The sequence below is a fragment of the Panthera tigris genome, chromosome A2 (assembly GCF_018350195.1).
Source record: "Panthera tigris isolate Pti1 chromosome A2, P.tigris_Pti1_mat1.1, whole genome shotgun sequence".
NCBI lineage: Eukaryota > Metazoa > Chordata > Mammalia > Carnivora > Felidae > Panthera > Panthera tigris.
In genome coordinates this window covers 143,586,529-143,604,593 of record NC_056661.1, presented here as the reverse complement: position 1 = coordinate 143,604,593, position 18,065 = coordinate 143,586,529, and the positions used below count along the sequence as shown (strand labels likewise).

The window sequence follows — 18,065 nt, the reverse complement described above, 5'->3', positions numbered from 1 at the left end:
ATTGAAGCCTCATCTGTTCCTTCCTCCGGCAGTGGCAGTTAAGAGTTGAGGAAAACCTATTTTCTTCCAGTGTTAGGGAGTCTGTTGAATAGGTAAAGGGGGCAGTAGGCAAACGGAGCCGGATAATCTCCCCCATTTATCTTGTCCTAGCTGAGGTAGGTCTGCGGATGGCCGGTAGGAGGCGCCCCAAAGGATCATTCCATTGGTCCTTGGAGACGCTCGGCTCCTTTCCTCTTCTGGTTTCTCTTAGAAGGAGCCGGGAGAACCTTGACGGTCCAGACGGCGGGAAAAGTGATAGTGGGGGCGGGTTCCTTTGCAGTTCCACGGTCATCTCCCGGTATCCCCTCACTGATCCCAGGACGGGAGAGACAGGCTGAGTCCGAACACCTTGCCAGGGCCGCACCTCCCTCTCCCTAGATGCCCCACCCCCGGCACTCAAGCACCGCCCCCGACTCTCAGGCCCCACCCCCTGAGGCCCAGTCCCCTCCCCGGCACCCGCCTGGGCGGCGCTCACTCCCCAGCGGGGGCCCGGGGAGCCTCCAGGCGGAGAGGCTCCCGCCCGCCCGGAGCAGCGGCCTCCGCATGGAGGGGCCGCTGGCTCCTCTAGCGGGGTCGGGGCTACTCCCGCTGCCGCTGCAGGGAGGGGGAGCCGCCGCTGTTCCGGAGCCCGGAGCCCGGCAACACCCCGGACATGAGACGGCGGCGCAGCGGTACAGCGCCCGTCTGCTGCAGGCCGGCTACGAGCCCGAGAGGTGACGCCCAGGGCAGAGCGCGCGGGGCGCGTCCGGGGCGGGCGCGGCGGCTCCGGGAACCGGGCGACGCTGCCGGGGAGGGGAAGGGCAGGCCCCAGCACCCTTGCCCTCTAACCTCCTCAACGCCTAACTTCCTGAAACCGGGTTCCGACGCCACGCACCTGGCTTTGGTTGGGGGATGAGGGCAGGCGCAGGGCAAAGGGTGCCGCGCTGCATATGGGAGCAGGTCAGGAAAGCGCTCCGTAAAATCTCAGCTCTGTATCGGACCTCCACTACACCACCCGACGATACCTGGTCCAAGTGGCTCCAACTCCTGGGGTTCAAACAGTGCTTGTTGGAGTCCCTGTCCAAAACTGTTTACTCCTCCTTTAGTTTCCTCCCAGAGCTATCTCGAGTCTTACTGGCAGGTGTAGGTGTCCAGATGGATGCATCCTCAGAGCCGGGTGAGGACACTGTCCCCTCCTCACCATTCGCTGAGGTCTGACGAGGCTGCCAGTGCAGCTCACCTCAGGGTTTCTTCTAAAATTCAGGACCCCCTCCTGCCCTTAGCCTGCTGGGGTCTGTAAGAGTCACTGGAGGAAGAGTGGGGGTGTTGAGCTGGGCCCCGGGGAGACCGGCAGAAAAGGAGACAGTGGTTAATCTCTGGATTGTATCACAGCTTGAAAGGCAATCCCACTGTCCTTCCGGTCCAGAGGATTTGGACTTCTTTCTCTGCCCCATCTGTTGGTGCTCAGCAGCTTGGGGAGGTGACCTGGAAGCTCGGTTTGGGGGGGGGGGTCTGGGGGAATTAGCCCTGCAGCTCGGCACAGGGGCTGGCAGCTTATGTAAGAACTTTTAAAGGCTTAAGGGGCTGCTGGGTGAAGCCTGGCCCCTCCTGCCCTCACAGGCTGCCTCTCTAGAGTTGACTCAGGTTCAGGCAGCCTTATCCTTCCTCGCATCCAGGAAATCCAGCTTCTGGGGTGCAGGGTCCAGGGTGATAGATAGGGAGAGGCCAGACAAGGTTGAGGGAACAGGCTGGGGCACTTGGGCACTTGATGGAGGCAGTGCCTTGGTTAGAACAGGTATTGCAAAAGTATCATTTCAGAGCTCAGACTGGGGCCACGAAGTAGCATTCCTTCTCCAGATTGTACTTGTGCACAAAGAGGCCATCCCCCACCCCACACCCCCGCCAGTCTCCGAAGAACCTGTGTAAAACCTGAGCCCCAGCCGGGTGGTGTAATGAGATTCCAAACCTGCTGCCTAGACCTCCATCTGCTATCACTAGCTTAGAGCTGTGGGAAGAGGACAGGATTGGGTAAGAAATCCTGGGTCCTGAGTTTGAGGCCAGTGGTACTGTTCCCTGGCTTGAACTTGGCCAAGCCATGTCCCCTGTCCCAGCTCAACAGTGCTGTAACATTGTTGTTGTTACCTCTTCTCCTCATCTCCACCCTTCCCTCAAAATTGTTTTGAATTCTTGTCCCTTCAAACAGCCCTAGACAGAGATCTCCAGGCTCCCAGCCTGGGCACTGTTTCCCCACTGCCCCGAAGAAGGGGCTTAGGCCTGCTCCTCTGCCCTCCTGGCCTCACAGCTGCTAGGTGGGGAGCCTCCGGGGACCAAAAGCCCTTCCTCAGGCTGACAAGGCCCACTGGTTGCCTCGGTGTCTCCTCCCCATGGAGGAAGCAGCTGGGGAAGATCAGGAAGAGGGAGGAGGAAAGCCACGGGGATGGATTAACAGTCTCTGGAAAAGGACAGCCTAACCCAGGGCTGAGCCCAGCAGCTTAGAGTAATGAGGAGCCCTGACACAGGTCAAAGCAGGAGGGGGTGTGAGGCAGCAGAAGGGGAGTAGAACCATAAGGTCTGTCATCACTGGGAAAATGACCCTCCCCATAACTCAGCCTGGCAGCCTCCTCCCCTGGGTCCAAGTTCTGGGCTGGGGCCGATGTCACATTAAGGTCATCTGAGATGGCAGAATCCACCTGCTGTCCTGGGCCCCAGCTCTGGTGGAATCCTGAATAGTACCGTATCCATTCCTGATCCTTGCTGTAGAGCATAGTGCCCCAGAGCAGGTCCCTTAGAGATCTAGAAAGACCACAGGAGAAGCTGTGTTCTGTGCTTGCAATGGCCTTTCTGCAGCTAGAAAAATGCCCCAGAGGAGCTTTGAATGGCTAGGGTCCTTTCTCTGGCTTGTCTCACTGCTCTGCCTCCAGATGGCCAATGAGAGGTCCTAGTGCTGTGCCCCTCAGGTGCCCCCATAGGGCATGGGCCCTCAGGCTGAGTCCATGAGTGCTGAGAAGCCAGAAGAGGCAAGCTGGCCCCAACCCCTACTCAGCAGAGAACTCTGGCAGGCCCACTCCCTCCCTTCCAGTGCCGGAGCGCCTTCAGAAATCCCCATCAGGAGCCCTCCTCAGGGCTCCACTGGTGGGCAGGGAAGCTTGGGGGAGGGGGGTCTGTGATGTTTTCATCCCTCACAGTAAGAGGAAAGAGGACACTGGAATCTGTGTGTCTCCTCCAGCACTAGCCTCATGGGCCTCATCGCCCTAGCTCTGTGGGAAGGTCCCCCTCCCCTCTGCATACAGATGGAACAGTCTGTATTTTCCTGGCAGGGTCCCGGGGTGTCACTGGGGGAGGCTGGGCGTCCTAGGGAGCCTCCCCTGGGCCCGGCTGCCACCAAACTGCGGAGAGGTAAACAAATCCAGCCTCCCAGGGCTGGGGAGAGAGGGAGGGAGCACCACAGACAGCCACCTTGCCAGGGGGAGGACTGTGTCCCTGCCCTGCCTTTCTCTTCCCTTACCTAGAAGTAAGCTGTGGGGACCACAGGAGGAGGAGGGAGGGTACCCTGGAATTTGGGTTGGGGGTCTGCTCTCTAGCTTTTAGTCAGGGAGTAGTGTGAGCAGTTCCGGTCACACAGAGGGAAGGGTCTGCCCCCCTGCCACCCCTCCTCTCCCCATGTGAATCAATTTGCTACCGAATCTTAGTGCCCCCATGTAGAAATCTGGGTCTTGCTGGGCCCACAGGGCCACCAAACTTCTGCTTTGGGAAATCCTCAAAACCTCCATAGCCTCTGTCCTAATTTGTGTGCATACTTGCCTAAGCCAGGCCTATGATCCTCCCTCGCCATCCCATCACACTACGCTCCCAAATAAAAACAAACTTTCTTCTATGGGCTTAAAACCCTGATATACACACCACTTTCTGAGCTGGGGATAGGGATGGCAGACGGAGGCATTGGATCAGGAATCAGAGGCAGTACTCATCCTTCCTTGCTTTCTGAACTGAAGGTTTTGCATCTGTAAAGTGGGAATACCTAATAATTGTCAGTTAATGGATTGTAGAGTAAATGTGATCATTTATGAAAAATGCCTTATAAACGGCAGAGGGCTTCAAGGCCTCCTAAAGGTCAGGGAGTGTCATTGTTAAGAATACCCACCCCCTAGGAATGATGCTGGGGGAGATGGGAACCCACACTGCTGGGAGGGCACAACCACAAACTCCTGTGTGTTGGGGAGCTGTGAGCCCAAACCAGTTTCTCAGGGCTCCAAGTCCTGATCAGAGCCTGGCCCTTAGTATTGGGTAAAGGCAAACCGTGTTAGAGGTACCCTGGGGGTGGGGAGTAGGACAAGGAGAGACTCAGGTCTGCGGGGGCCAGAAGGCTCGGGGGGGGGGGGGGCGGGGGCGCCAGGTATGGGCCACCCAGGTAGGGAGCGAATGGGGGGGGGGGGGCAAAGGGGGCGCTGCGGGGGGCCTAGGAGGCGGGACGAAAACTGGTGGAGGGGGCGTGTCCCGGCCTGGTTCAGTCCCCTCCCCCGCTGGATCCACACTCCCTCCCCCGCCCGGTACGCGGGGCCGCTGTGCCACTGCGGGCGGCGGCGGCGTCTGGGCCGGGCTCCGCCGGGCCTTTGTGCGGTGCGGGGCGGAGGCGGCGGTCTCCCGGGGGGAGGGGCGGGAGGAGAGGGCGGCGCCCCGGGCCCGCCTTGCCGCTGCCGCAGCCCCCGCCCCCGGCCCGCCTGGCCCGCGGCGGCAGCGTGGCCGCGGCGCGGCGTCAGCAGCAGCGGCGGCGGCGGCGGCGGCGGCGGCGACAGCAGCGAAAGCAGCCACAGCAGCGGGGCGGCCCGCGCGGGTGTTTATGTCGGGTCGCGGTGTCTCCCAGCAGCATGGCGGACTACCTGATCAGCGGCGGCACCGGCTACGTGCCCGAGGATGGACTCACCGCGCAGCAGCTCTTTGCCAACGCCGACGGCCTCACCTACAAGTAAGCCCCGGGGGCCTCGGCCCCACATCGGTGCACTCACCAACGCGCCGCGATCCCCCGGCCCTGGCGCCACACGTGCACGGTTCCCCCCCTCGGTGACGCCCGATTCAAGTGACTGGAGGGGGGGGGGTGAGGGGGCTGGGCAAGGGAAGGAAGGAGGCCCGCGCTGAGAGCAGACGGACGTGGCACAGCGACATCACGGGCCCTCGGTGCTTTGCCCCGTTTATGGCCAGATCCGGGTCCGGCTTGCCCCCTTCCTCCTCTCTTGGGCATCTTGGCCCCGTGGAGGGGACTTGGGGTGTGTAGGAACTGGAGATGTGGGAGTTACGGAGAGACTTTTTCCAGACCTTGGTCCAGGACACCCTCTGGCTCCCAGCGTCACATGAGAGCAGAAGGGACGGACCCTGGAGTGCACTTAAGGCAGCTGCTTGGGTGTTGCCTCCAGGAGAGGCCCAGCTGGGCAGTTGGGATGGCTCCTTGTTCCCAGGGACCCATCCAGCCTTCCACTTGTACCCCTGCTTGCCCACAGGTTAGCACTAGTGCCCCCGGGGACATTAGTGTTATGTGACTACCACCCTAAGCCCACCCCATATGGGATTTTGGAGGAGGGTGCGACCTATCTGTTTGCCCCTGGCTTAGTTTGCTTTTCCGTGGGCTCTGGGCCAGTTGTCCTGCGGGCTGCGGGCCTGGCACTAGCTCTCCTCCTGGCTGCAGGACTGTGTCCATGCCAGGAAAGAGCATCAGAACCTGGGACCAGGAGGAGGAGGGATGCTGGCGACCCGAAAGCATCTCTGCCCTGTCTCCTGCCAGTCCCTGCCTTTGCCTATAAGTGTTCCTGCTTGACAGGCCGTTTCCCTAGACACCAGGATTCCCAGTCACTCCTCAGTGGCTCCTCTTGCCTGGGCTAAGGCATGGGCCAGGTGAGGGATGGGTATAATACTTAGAAAATGTCAAGGGGCCTTGACTCCTGCGTTTCTTGTCCTGCCTCTCAGTGAGCCACAGAGGCCTCTTCACTCGACAGAAAGGCTGCCAAGGGCAGGGGCAGTTAGGGGTTTTTATTCGTTTGGTGGTCTTTGATGAAGGAGGAGAAAGTATCTCTTTGCTATATCATTCACTGGAGTCTTCTAGGAAGACTCCCTAGAGAAATTCCTAGGAATTTCTCTAGGTCTGGGGCAGGTTAAAGACCCCACCCCTCCCGTCCACCCTGTAGCTTTTCGTTCCTGCATTTGGGGTGCCGTTTCTTTGCTTAGTCCAGTTAGGAGCGTTCCTAAAGTGTGGAGCATTTGCTTTTGGGTGAGTCCGTGAAGGCCCTGTGATTTCAGGCCAACTGAGCCCATAGGGCCTATGGCACGGCACCTTACCATACCCGTGCAGGCCTGTTTTCCCCTTCTGGGGTTTGCTGTGACCGTGGCCCACCCTAGGGTTGGCAGCTGTCATACTTTGGCAAGGGCCCCAGCATCCTGGTCCTAACAACTGTAAGCCCCCTCCTTCCCTTCCGCATCCCGGGCCGTGTCTGTAGGTCGCTCCAGTTCAACCGGCGTGGAGTGCCTGCTCTGTCAGAACCTGCCTCACGCTCAGCCCCCTGGGGTCCCTCCACACTGTTCTGAACCCTGTGTGACTCAGCAGCCCTGGCACCGGGCTGTGCAGCGTGTCCCGTGCTCTGTGGTGTCCATGCCATGCTGCACCAGTAAATTGTTTTCGGGTTCATTCTATGTTTACTTACTGTCTCCCCCTATGAAGATTGAGAAGTTTTCAAGGGCAGGCCCTGTATCTGCTACGTGTGTCGTTACAGGAACTTCTGTGCCCCTCGATGAACTCTTAGCCCTGAGGGCAATAGACATTTGGGGCCAACTGCCTTGGTGGCACCCCAGGTCCACAGACGTTCTGCTGGCTTTGGCTCTGGGTCTCTGGGCCGGAGTCAGCAAGATGCTGGAGGTGGGGGTGGGGGGGGCATGAGGGTGCTTCAGCCCTGACCAGGGAACAGCAGGGATCGGAGGGCTCCAGTCTCTGCCCCTCTTCCCACCTCCATGCTGCCTCCCCTGGCATGGCAGGCCCTGGCCCTTTCGGGTACCCCTCCCCACCCGATAACACTCACTCTTCTGTCTTCACAGCGACTTCCTGATTCTCCCAGGATTCATAGACTTCATAGCTGATGAGGTGGTGAGTATCTCTTCTGCTGACCTGGGGGAGAGGGACTATGTGTGTGGCAGAAGAGGCTGATTTCATGCTCAGGGGCGGGGTGTGGGGAGACTTTTCTTGGGAATGTAGCCTTTATTTCTGCCAGAGAAACTGGCACAGTGCAGTGGGTTATGTCTAATGGGGCAGAGGCAGCTGTGGGGATTCAGGGGTACACTGAGTGGTGGGCCAGGCACAGAGCGGGAGGGCTGTCCCTGACAGCGCCCGCGGTGAGGTTCCAAAAGGCCCAAAAGAAGATGGGCGTGGGTGTGGCGGCCTTATTACCTTAGACAGAAAGGATTGGATTTTGTCTGAAATGCTGAGCAAGGACATGACAGAAGCCAGTAAAATTATGGCGACTTTGGATGAGGCGGACAGACTTGTTTGTGGATCCATAATGCACAGGAATTGGCGAGAGGATTTGAAAGAATTAGATTTTGGACAAATACAAGGAAACACAGTGCCTCGCTTTATTGGAGGGGCCAAGTGATGAGTGATGAGCCAAGTGAATGAACAATGTCCTTTACACAGTTAATATGTGACAAAATCACAGAAGCCAAGGGTTAAGTGCTGATGAGTAGAAGTCATTTCATGGAAAAGTTAGCTTATTCTATGACGAACTTGTGCACATTGAGAAAATAGTTTCCTTTGTTGCTGTTATCGATATTTATTTAGGTCTGATTCTCATGAAAGACCAAAGGGCCTGAGTGTACCTGGATTGCTTTTATGTTGGGGAAACTCATGTCCAGCCTGCTTGCCAGGGCTGAAGCAGACAGATTTTTAGGGGGAAATTCGGGCTATTCTGGATATGTCTTTTTTTTTTTTTTTTAATTTTTTTTAACGTTTATTTATTTTTGAGACAGAGAGAGACAGAGCATGAACAGGGGAGGGGCAGAGAGAGAGGGAGACACAGAATCTGAAATAGGCTCCAGGCTCTGAGCTGTCGGCACAGAGCCCGACGCGGGGCTCGAACTCACGGACCGTGAGATCGTGACCTGAGCCGAAGTCGGACGCTTAACCGACCGAGCCACCCAGGCGCCCCGAGGATATGTCTTTTTTGACAGCATCCAGGAAATCTTGGTTCAGCTGTTCAGTTTAACAAAGTTTACCAAGCTCTCTGGCTTTGTGCCAGACCTGAGTGGGGTGCGAGGAAGAAAGGGATGGAAAAGTCCCCCCACTGGCCATTCAGGATGTCCCCATCCTACAGCCTGTGTCAGGAAGGCTGTGGCTCTTGCCCTGTGGTACAGTGGGGGAAGGAGGGGATGGGGGAGTTTTCTAGACTGCAGGGCCATGGTTCTGAACCAGGATCTGTGGATGGGCTTCAAGGGCCTGTGGGTCTCCAAAAATTATATGCCAAAGTCTGTGAGTGCATTGGGGGCTAGGATCCACAAGCTGTTGGCCTGAATCTCAGAGGCAGATTCTTCCCAAATGTGTATTTGCAGCCCTGACCTCTCTCCGAGTGGCAAACCCTTAGTCACTTACTTTCCTGGATGCCTGATAGACTTCCCGTACCTTCTCCTCCTGGCCCTGTCCTGGCCCCACCTGGCCCTGTCCAGAGGCCTTCTCGGTGGCCTCCCTGCCTCAGGCCTCGTCACGTAGAGTCCATTCTCCACATTGGAGCCTTAAGTGACCTCTTTAAAACATAGATCATGTCTCTCTTCTGCCTGAGACCCTAACCGCCCCCCCAGTGGCTTCTCATCTCAGAGCCAAATCTAAGCTCCACTCTGTGGCCTTCAAGGCGACACATCCTCACCCCTTAGCTCCCGCCCCTCCCTTTTCTCCCTACCGCACTAGCCTTTTTCTTTCTTAAATACGCCTCAGAAAGACTTGGAACCAGAGGCAGGTGTCACACACAGCTCCCTCTGCCTGCAACGACAGCCCCTCAGACTTTGACTTGATTGGTTCTCACTTTCACATCCCAAGAAAGAGGCTTTGACCACCACATCCTTCTTCCGGTGGCCACTTTTCTTTGTTGTCTTTCTTTGGAGCCTTTATCCTGACTGAAATAATCTCCTGTGTGTTTTTCGTGTTTGTCACCTTTCTTTCCAAGTAGAATGTAACCTCCAGGAGGGACAGCAGGGACCTCACCTGCCTTGTTCAGTTCTATAGCCGCAGGCCTGTCCTGGTGCTGGGTGCCCATAGGGGCTCAATAAATGTTTGTTGAGTGAATGGTAAAACTCTTCACCTAGACCCTGCCTCTATTCTCAGGACCTGACTTCAGCCCTGACTCGGAAGATCACCCTGAAGACACCGCTGATCTCCTCCCCAATGGACACTGTGACAGAAGCTGACATGGCCATTGCGATGGCTGTGAGTCAGACACCTGGGTGGGGACCCAGAGTTGGGGAACCGAACAGGGTGGGCTGGATTCAGAAAGGAGGTTTGCAGCGTGAGAGTGTGGGCCCCTGGCTCTGATCTTGCTTCCCTTCCACCCCCAGCTGATGGGCGGTATTGGTTTCATTCACCACAACTGCACCCCGGAGTTCCAGGCCAATGAAGTGCGGAAGGTCAAGGCAAGTACCAGGCCTGTTCCCAGAAAGAAGATGCGACCCGGCCGCCGCCTCCGTAGAGATCCTCTTACCCTCCCACGCCAGCCCTGCAGGCTGGTGCATCCCCTGGCCGACGGCCGTGGGGTCTTGTCTGCTCGTCTCCACGGTGGGGACACGGGGCCCAGCCCTCATCTTCCCACCACCCTCTCTCCCCATTAAGGGCCCTGGCTTCTCGGTGGTGTGGCTGTATACCACCTCGACGACTTCTAGCCTTTTCCTTCCCCTGTCTTTACCCACAGAAATTTGAACAGGGATTCATCACAGACCCCGTAGTGCTAAGCCCCTCACACACTGTGGGCGACGTGTTGGAGGCCAAGATCCGGCATGGCTTTTCGGGCATCCCTATCACTGAGACAGGCACCATGGGCAGCAAGCTGGTGGGCATCGTAACCTCCCGAGACATTGACTTTCTTGCCGAGAAGGACCACACCACCCTCCTTAGCGAGGTACCTCCAGGGCAGGGAGGAGTGTGGCTGGGGCATGGCCGACATCTTGGGGCCTCACGCTGGTTCCTGTGACCAGGGACCAGAGGGAGGCCTGGCTCCCTTCTCTCTCACCTGCCAACCCGCAGGCAAATGTTCCTGGCTCCACAGGTGATGACTACGCGGAATGAGCTGGTGGTGGCTCCGGCGGGTGTGACATTGAAAGAGGCAAATGAGATCCTGCAACGCAGCAAGAAAGGTACCTGGGAGTAAGCGGAAAGCTCAAGACCCCCCAGACTTGCTCCCTGTACCCCAGGCCCCCTGTCTCCTTAGAGCTTTGCAGGTTGTCCCAGCAACCAGGCTGGGCCTTGGGAAGGTTCAGACAATCCCAGCCTGGAGCATGAATCCTGAGGTCCTTATTCAGCATCTCCGCAGTATGTCTCCCCAAATAGCCAGTCCTGTGAAATGCTCATCACGCACACAAAAAAAGTCTGAAACATGCTGCTTTCTAACCCCCTTATTCCATAAGAAATTGTGTGTCAGCTTATTGAAGGCCCTGAGAAGTCCTGTAATTAAATTTATTTGACATTGGGGCTGCTGACATAATATTCATCAGGTCCCCGTGGGAGACACTGGGAAATGCTTCCGTGGCTCATACTGGATTGTTTCTTAGGGGCGGTATTGGGGAGGGCACATGTTCCTCCTTGCAGGACAGCCTCACATTTGTGCCCTGGTTAGGAGTTTTTGACCACTGTGGCCTGTGGCCTAGCAGGTGAAAGGCTGCCAGTGCTCAGGGGCCACCCACCCAGCCTGGTTAGGCCACAGGGCAGGAAGAGCTCCGGCACCTACTTGGCTGCGAGGTTTCTTTGCTTCCTGTTCCTTGGGAAGAGGTCCAGGTCCCTAGGAGCATTTCCTGGGCGGGTGCTGTCCCCTAGTGGCTGGTTTGGATACTTCAGTGGGATCTCTAGCCTGGTCTGTTTTGACCTCACTGTCCCCTACTCCCACCCCCCCCCACCCCCCACCCCCCCCCCCCCCCCCGCCCTGAGAGGCCTGCTCCTTCACCTAACCTCTGCATTCCTCACCAGGGAAGCTGCCCATTGTCAATGATCGTGATGAGCTCGTGGCCATCATTGCCCGCACTGACCTGAAGAAGAACAGGGATTACCCTCTGGCCTCCAAGGATTCCCACAAGCAGCTGCTGTGCGGGGCGGCCGTGGGCACGCGTGAGGATGACAAGTACCGCTTGGACCTGCTCACCCAGGCAGGCGCCGATGTCATTGTGCTGGTACGGGCACTGCCCTGGAGCAGGGTGGTTTCGTAGAGTAGAAGCTTATGAAGACTCAGGTTTGCCTCTCAGCTTGGAATCGGAATTAGGAGGGTCACTGGTACTCCGACGGCTCAGAACAAACTGTTAGTCCCCTCTGAGGGCCCCCTGCACTCGTAAGCTGACCCTAATACCTCTAGCTCACGTTCTTCGAGAGCCTCCCGCTTGCCAGATCCTGCAAGACCTTTATGTAGATGAACTCATTTAACCTTACAACTGCTCCCCGAGGTACGATACCAGGTCTCGTTGTCAGACGAAGAAGCCAGGGTTGAAGAAATTCAGTAATTTCGTCTGGTAGTGAGTGGTGGGAACGGGATGTAGCCCCAGGCAACATCTCCTTGCTGTGAGGACCAGTCCACACAGTGGGTACGATGGGGCCTTGCTCTGAGACTATGAACCAGTGGTGCTCAACCTTTTGGGGAAGGCAGGCCTCTTTGAGACTCAGTCTGCTGAGAGTCGTCAAGTGTTTTCCCCGGTGGGGGCAGGGGAAGAGCTTTCTCATGACATTTTTCATACAATTTCAGGAGTTTTTCATTCGTGATCCCCGCCTCCCCCCGCGAGGACTATTAGCCATCGAAGCCTAAGCTTTCCCGTCCCCCTTCTCACAGGACTCCTCCCAAGGGAACTCTGTGTATCAGATCGCCATGGTACACTACATCAAGCAGAAGTACCCCCAGCTCCAGGTGATTGGGGGGAATGGTGAGTGCAGGGTCCCCTGTCAGCCCCCAGCCCTCGCCCCCTCGCTGTGTAACTTCTCTGTCCTTCAGCATCCCTAGGTGACAGCATCGCTCCTGCGCGGGCACAGGGGGCTGAATGAATGGGCTTGGTCACTCTGGGTTGGGGGGCTGGACTGGGGTCCCAGGCAGCCCCAGGGCAAGCCAGGGGCATCCCATCCTCACACTGTTCCTCTTTTCCCCGCTCCTCCAAACCGTTCCCTCCACCCCCAGTGGTGACAGCAGCTCAGGCCAAGAACTTGATCGATGCTGGTGTGGACGGGCTGCGTGTGGGGATGGGCTGTGGCTCCATCTGCATCACCCAAGAAGGTAGGTGTCAGGAGAGTGATGCCAATCAGAACACCCCACTGGCCCTCCACAGGCGCTGGGGCCCCCCTCTCGTCGCACAGATGCGTGGTAAATGCCTGCTGTGCCAGGCCCCTTCCCAGGATGGTGGGTTCGGGGCTGACCTGGGCTCGGACTCTGCCCGTCTGGCCCACTGACTCGGGGGAGGCTGGTGGAAGATAAGGTTGCCACGAGTTTCGGGTGTGTGCCGGCCTGCTTCTCAGATTCTGGTCAGGAAGGCCCAATCTGGAGGTCCGAGGCTGGTGTGAATACTTCTCTGAGGTGCTTGTTGGAAGCCAGCTCAGAGTTTGGACCAGCTTTGTGACGGGCAGATGCTTAAGGCATGGAGACAGCACGTCCCTGCCTGTGAAAAGACATACACGCCCTTATGGCCACGTGGCAACAGTGGGAGAGGGGGATCCATTCAGTCACAAAGCCCTTTTGCGGGGTGCGCTCCTGAACATGAAGTGGGGCAGTGTGAGACCCTGACGCGTGTCCCTGTGTGGTTGAGGGGTGCTCCCTGGAGCCTGGTGTCTGACTTGTGGGTCCTGGCTTGACCTGAGGGGATGTATCCGGCCCCTGTAGTGAGAGTCATTTCTCTAGAACACTGAGTGACCCATTTGGTCTTTAGGGCCTCTGCTTTTAAGCTTCCACCCTTCACCTTAGCTGACCGCCGTGGTAAAACATGAGCCATTCCTCAGTAACTTAAATATTAATTGAGCACCTACTATGTGTCAGGCACTGTTCTAAATCTTGGGATGCAACAGGGTCAAGACAAACAACGGGTACTTGGAGAGAAGGCCTCTTTTCTATCTCCAGCCCTCAATAAATCCTAGTTCCTTAGAATTCCCACGCAAAACCTTGTACTTGAAGGCTTTGGACAACTAAACTCAAAGAAATGCAACCCAGTATCCCCAAGGAGGCTGTGAGCACCCAACCCCGGTATCAGGCTTTGTAAATGAGAGAGGTTGATGCTGGGGACGCACCAGTCTGGGGTGGGGGCGCTATACTCGGAAGGCCAGTACTGGCACACCCCCATCAGAATCCCGCACAGTGCTGTGATGGGTGGAGGGGTCCCTGGAGTGACAGTCACCCTGTGTTATTTGCTGCCACCCGTCTTGTGCCTCAGACATACCATCCAGCCCTGTCCCTTTTCCCAGAGGTCAGGCACAAGGAGAAAGGGGCCCACCCCTGGCTCCTGTGTTGCCGCTGGCACCTCTGACTTGTGTACCCTCCCGCAGTGATGGCCTGCGGTCGGCCCCAGGGCACTGCTGTGTACAAGGTGGCCGAGTATGCCCGGCGCTTTGGGGTGCCGGTCATCGCTGATGGTGGCATCCAGACCGTGGGTCATGTGGTCAAAGCCCTGGCCCTTGGAGCCTCCACAGGTGAGGGGGTCTGCTGGGGATTGGGCGGGCTGGTGGGGGGGCTGGGAGCCGGGCGAGGGCAGTAGGAGATCTATGGGGCCAGAGGCACTAACCCTCGACCACCACAGTGATGATGGGCTCCCTGCTCGCCGCCACCACGGAGGCCCCTGGCGAGTACTTCTTCTCGGATGGGGTGAGGCTCAAGAAATACCGGGGCATGGGCTCGTTGGATGCCATGGAGAAGAGCAGCAGCAGCCAGAAACGATACTTCAGGTGCCCTGCTTCTGAACCCCGCCCCCAGGCAGATCGGCCCGTAACCCTTCAGCCTCCACCACCGCCTTTGACTTCCCAAGATGGTGCCCAGTCCCCCCTATTATAGTTCTGGAAACCGAGGCACAGGGGAGTGGCTACTTTCGGGGTCGGTTGGGGGGGGGGGCTTCTGCTGGGTGGCATCCCCTCTGTTGGTACCCCCGAGAGGGGGGGGGTGGGCTCCCCTGAATCATGGGCGGCTTGGCTCAGTCTCTTTGCCCTCCATGCAGCGAGGGGGACAAGGTGAAGATCGCACAGGGGGTCTCGGGCTCCATCCAGGACAAAGGCTCCATTCAGAAGTTCGTGCCCTACCTCATAGCAGGTATCCAGCACGGCTGCCAGGATATCGGTGCCCGTAGCCTGTCAGTCCTGCGGTGAGTAGGACTTGGAGTGGGCGGGACGGGGCACTGGTGGGGGAATACCTGGGAGGCTCCTGGCTCCTCCCTGCTTCCTCTCTCTTTCTTCCTGTGGTGTCCCTGACCTGCTCCACCTACCCGCCCTCAGGTCCATGATGTATTCAGGGGAGCTCAAGTTTGAGAAGCGGACCATGTCGGCTCAGATCGAGGGTGGTGTCCATGGCCTGCACTCGTAAGTGTGGTGGCCTCCTTGCCCCATCTGGCTGGCACTGGGTCGGGCAGGTGGGGCCGTGGTTCAGAGGCCAAGCTGAGGTTTCAGGGATCCCGTGGGCCATCTGCTCCAGGGATGGATGCTGCTGCAGGATGACCCCATCACCCTGTCCTGCAGGGCCTAGCCCACCCTTGAACCCTGTCCTTTAGCCCCTATGCAGACAAGGCCCCTCCCCTCCCCTCGGGCATCTCCCCGAGCAGGGCATGGGAGACGCGGCTGCTAGCCCCTCCCGGGCTCCCAGTCCCTTGCTTGCTCAGAAGCTTGGTGGCTGGTGGCAGGGGCTGGTGGTGCTGGGCTCTTGCTGGTGGCAGCATCGAGCAGGCTGGTGGAGGCTGGGGGCACGAGCCCTCTGGCGGGAAGGGCAGAGAGACAGATGCCAGGGCCGGTGCTGGGGCCACCGTGGGCGGGAGCAGTGCTAGTTGGCAGCATTAGTTGCAGGCATGCATCCCCGCCCTGGTCGAGAGGGCCTGGCCCCCCAGGCATAGGCGGGCATCTAACCTGTGTCTCTTTCTGCCCCATCCTCCCGTAGCTATACCTTTCTGCCGTGTAAGTAACCGCGCTGCCCGGGGCCAAGTGTAGAGTAGAGCAGGGGCAGTGTGGGTGGGACCTGGGCAGTGGGGGGTGGGGGGCACTGGGTTGAGGGGGGCACTGGGGTGTAATCGTGGGGCAGGGACCCTAGGGCTAGCACCGTGCTGGGGGCAGCCGACAGTAGCCCCTCCTCCGGCGGAGGTGCAGAGAGATGTCCCTGACCGCAGGCCTGAGGCTTCCCCGTCTTGGATTGGACCCAATGCGCGCAAGGGGCCTAGGCCACGGTGTGTGCAGGGGTGGGGCAGAGACACGGGCAGCAGAGGTTCGGCTTGCTCTGAGCTTGCTCCAGGAGACTGGGCTGTGCCTTCTTGAGCTCTGTCTCCACCCCCAGCATTGAGGACAGTCTACTCATCTGTAGCTGTGGCCAGAAGGAGCATGGCTGTCTCTGGACCTGGCATGGTTCTTTGAGGAGCCTTGGCCTGGGGAAGACAGAGGCACAGGGCCTGCTCTTTCCCCCTCCGGCCCCCCATGTGGGGCCACCCTGGCAGCCCAAGGCCTAATGGCAAGGGAATCTGGGAAGAGGGCAGGGTCCAGACACCCACTCTTGGCTCCCCTCTTGCCTTGTCCCCACAGTTACGAGAAGCGGCTGTACTGAGGACGGTGGTGGAAGCCGGGGCAGTGGAGGGGGTGCACCCCAGGGTGCCCCTTTGAGCACAGCCTCCCTCCATAACTGAGTGGTCCATAGATTTGCACTACGGATTCCCCAGCTCCTTTCCAGGGAGAGAGGAGGGGAGCCCCTGAGGGTCTGCGGCCCCTCCTGGCCCTCCCCTGCAGAGTCAGGACTGTTCCTGGGGCTCAGATGCCCTGGGAGCCCCCCAGGCCCCCCCTCCTCCAGTCCCCCTGAGCCTAGCCAGCCTGGGCTCTCAGGCCCTGTGCCTGCCTCAGGTCTTTCTCGCTGCAGCCTGCTCCGGCCTGGCTCCCACCCCTGGGGCAGGTGGCCCCTCCTGGCTTCTGTAGGGCACCTCCCTCCCCAATCCCCACCCCAGAAATGGTGCTCTCCTGGCCCTGCCTCTGGCCCCTTCCTGGGCTGCTGCCCGCTCAGCCATGTGGCACTTCTGGGCTCCTGACCTAGGCCAGAGGGAGGTCTCTGCCCCCTTCCCCTGGCCCTAGGCTCCCCAGGCCCTCCTCCTCAGGCCACTCCCCCTGTTCCTGGCCCTGGGGAGGAGGCTGCCCATCATTCCTGGCTCCCCGCCATCCCCAGGTGTACCATTCCTGCCCTCTCCTCTCAGCTGCAGTCGGAGGCTTTAACTTTGCACACTTTGGGGTCACAGTTGCGTCATTGTATATTAAATAACCTGAATAAATCAAGAGGTCTCAATACCTCTGCCATCCTGTTTCTGCCCCTCGTCCACTGGGCAGTTGGCCCCTATCCTGGTGGTGAGCTGCAGCCCCGAGCCCCCATCAGAGCTGGGCCGGGGGGGCAGGGGCACCAGGCCCAGCCTCCCCAGGAAGGTGAGGAGGGCGTTGCGGTGCTCCAGGGGGTACTGGCGCAGGTGGGCCGCGTGACGGGAGGTCTCCCCGGCCTGTGCCTACACCGGCACGCTCACTGCTACCCGTGGACAGCAGCTCACGCAGGCAGCGTGGCAGAGGGGTGGTCGTGGTTGTAGAAGACGGGCATCAGGAGCCTTGCTGTGGCTGCCCGAAAGTACCCGCTACAGCCTGGTGATGCCGGACGGTGCAGCCTGGACACGGGCAGAAGTAGAGCACGGCCGTGGCCCTGACCGCTGAGCCCAGGGCCTGCGGTGTCACCAGCTGAGACACACATGTGGGTACCAGGTAGAGTGGGTTAGCTCCCACTGTTCGTCTGCTGCTCAGGACCCGTGTCCTAGCCTCAAACCCCTCCTGATGGGGACAGCAGGGACACACGGGCTGCTGAATATCCCTAGGGTTGGGGGTCCTGGGACATTCACATTGCCTTCCTCTGCCTCTGTTGTTATGGCTGGTCATTGGGCACACAGCTGTGCCACCGAGGTGCAGACATCACTCAGGAGCAGGAGCAAAGAAGATAGCCTGAATGCTCCGGTGGCAGGAATGAGCAAAGGCTGTAGGAGGCGCTAGTTTGTGGGTGGAGAACAGCCAGAAACATCCCCGTGACTGCTGGGGGTGGGGGGCTTGCCTCAGGCTACTCTTGGCATGCCATGCCAGTGCCTACCCTCTCCCAGGCCCTTCCTGAAAGAGCCCCTTGGGCTGGGGCCAGCCTTCCACTGTGGCATTTTCCAGTTTTGTGGCATCTTCAGGGATGAGAAGGAAAGACCTGGAGGGCAGGACCGTTGGGTAGGTTCAGAGCTAGTTCAGTGACTGCTCCAGAGTCTGTTGCAAAGTGACTGGGTCATTCAGCGTCCCTGGAGGCCTTGCACCCTGGCGTCTGTGGCCTCAGTGAGCACCTCAGAGTCCGAGGTGACACAGCTCGGTGGGAGAAGGATGCACGGATGCCAGGGGACGGTAAAAACCGAGAAGGGATGGACCACAACGAGGCCATGTTTCATAGCTTGTCTCGCACATTGCTTTACAAAAACCGTACAAGAATCAGCTTGACCGGCAACGGAGATGGATAAGATCTAAGGGTTTTTAGAGAAATACAGAGCCGCTCAGCATCAAGGGTGTGACTGGTTCAAAGGGAGAATTTTCCTTTTGAGCCAGACCTAAGGGGTCCATTAGAGCTGACCAA

At 58.7% G+C, this 18,065-nt stretch overlaps 1 protein-coding gene across 2 annotated transcripts; it reads left to right on the top strand.

Annotated features, from left to right (window-relative positions):
* Positions 1-516: 516 nt before the first annotated feature.
* IMPDH1 (inosine monophosphate dehydrogenase 1) lies at positions 517-16,717 on the top strand. 2 transcript variants are annotated; one of them, XM_042971621.1, is made up of 15 exons: positions 517-752; positions 4,883-4,981; positions 7,093-7,141; positions 9,365-9,466; positions 9,595-9,669; positions 9,945-10,151; positions 10,299-10,386; positions 11,213-11,412; positions 12,060-12,150; positions 12,399-12,494; positions 13,751-13,894; positions 14,002-14,146; positions 14,413-14,556; positions 14,687-14,770; positions 15,971-16,717. In XM_042971621.1, the coding sequence occupies exons 1-15, from the start codon at positions 583-585 to the stop codon at positions 15,990-15,992; spliced, it is 1,716 nt and encodes a 571-aa protein (XP_042827555.1). In that variant the 5' UTR covers positions 517-582; the 3' UTR covers positions 15,993-16,717. The 2 variants fall into 2 exon arrangements, with proteins under 2 accessions (XP_042827555.1, XP_042827547.1); XM_042971613.1 differs by having other exon boundaries at positions 4,880-4,981.
* The last annotated feature ends 1,348 nt before the right edge of the window (positions 16,718-18,065 follow it).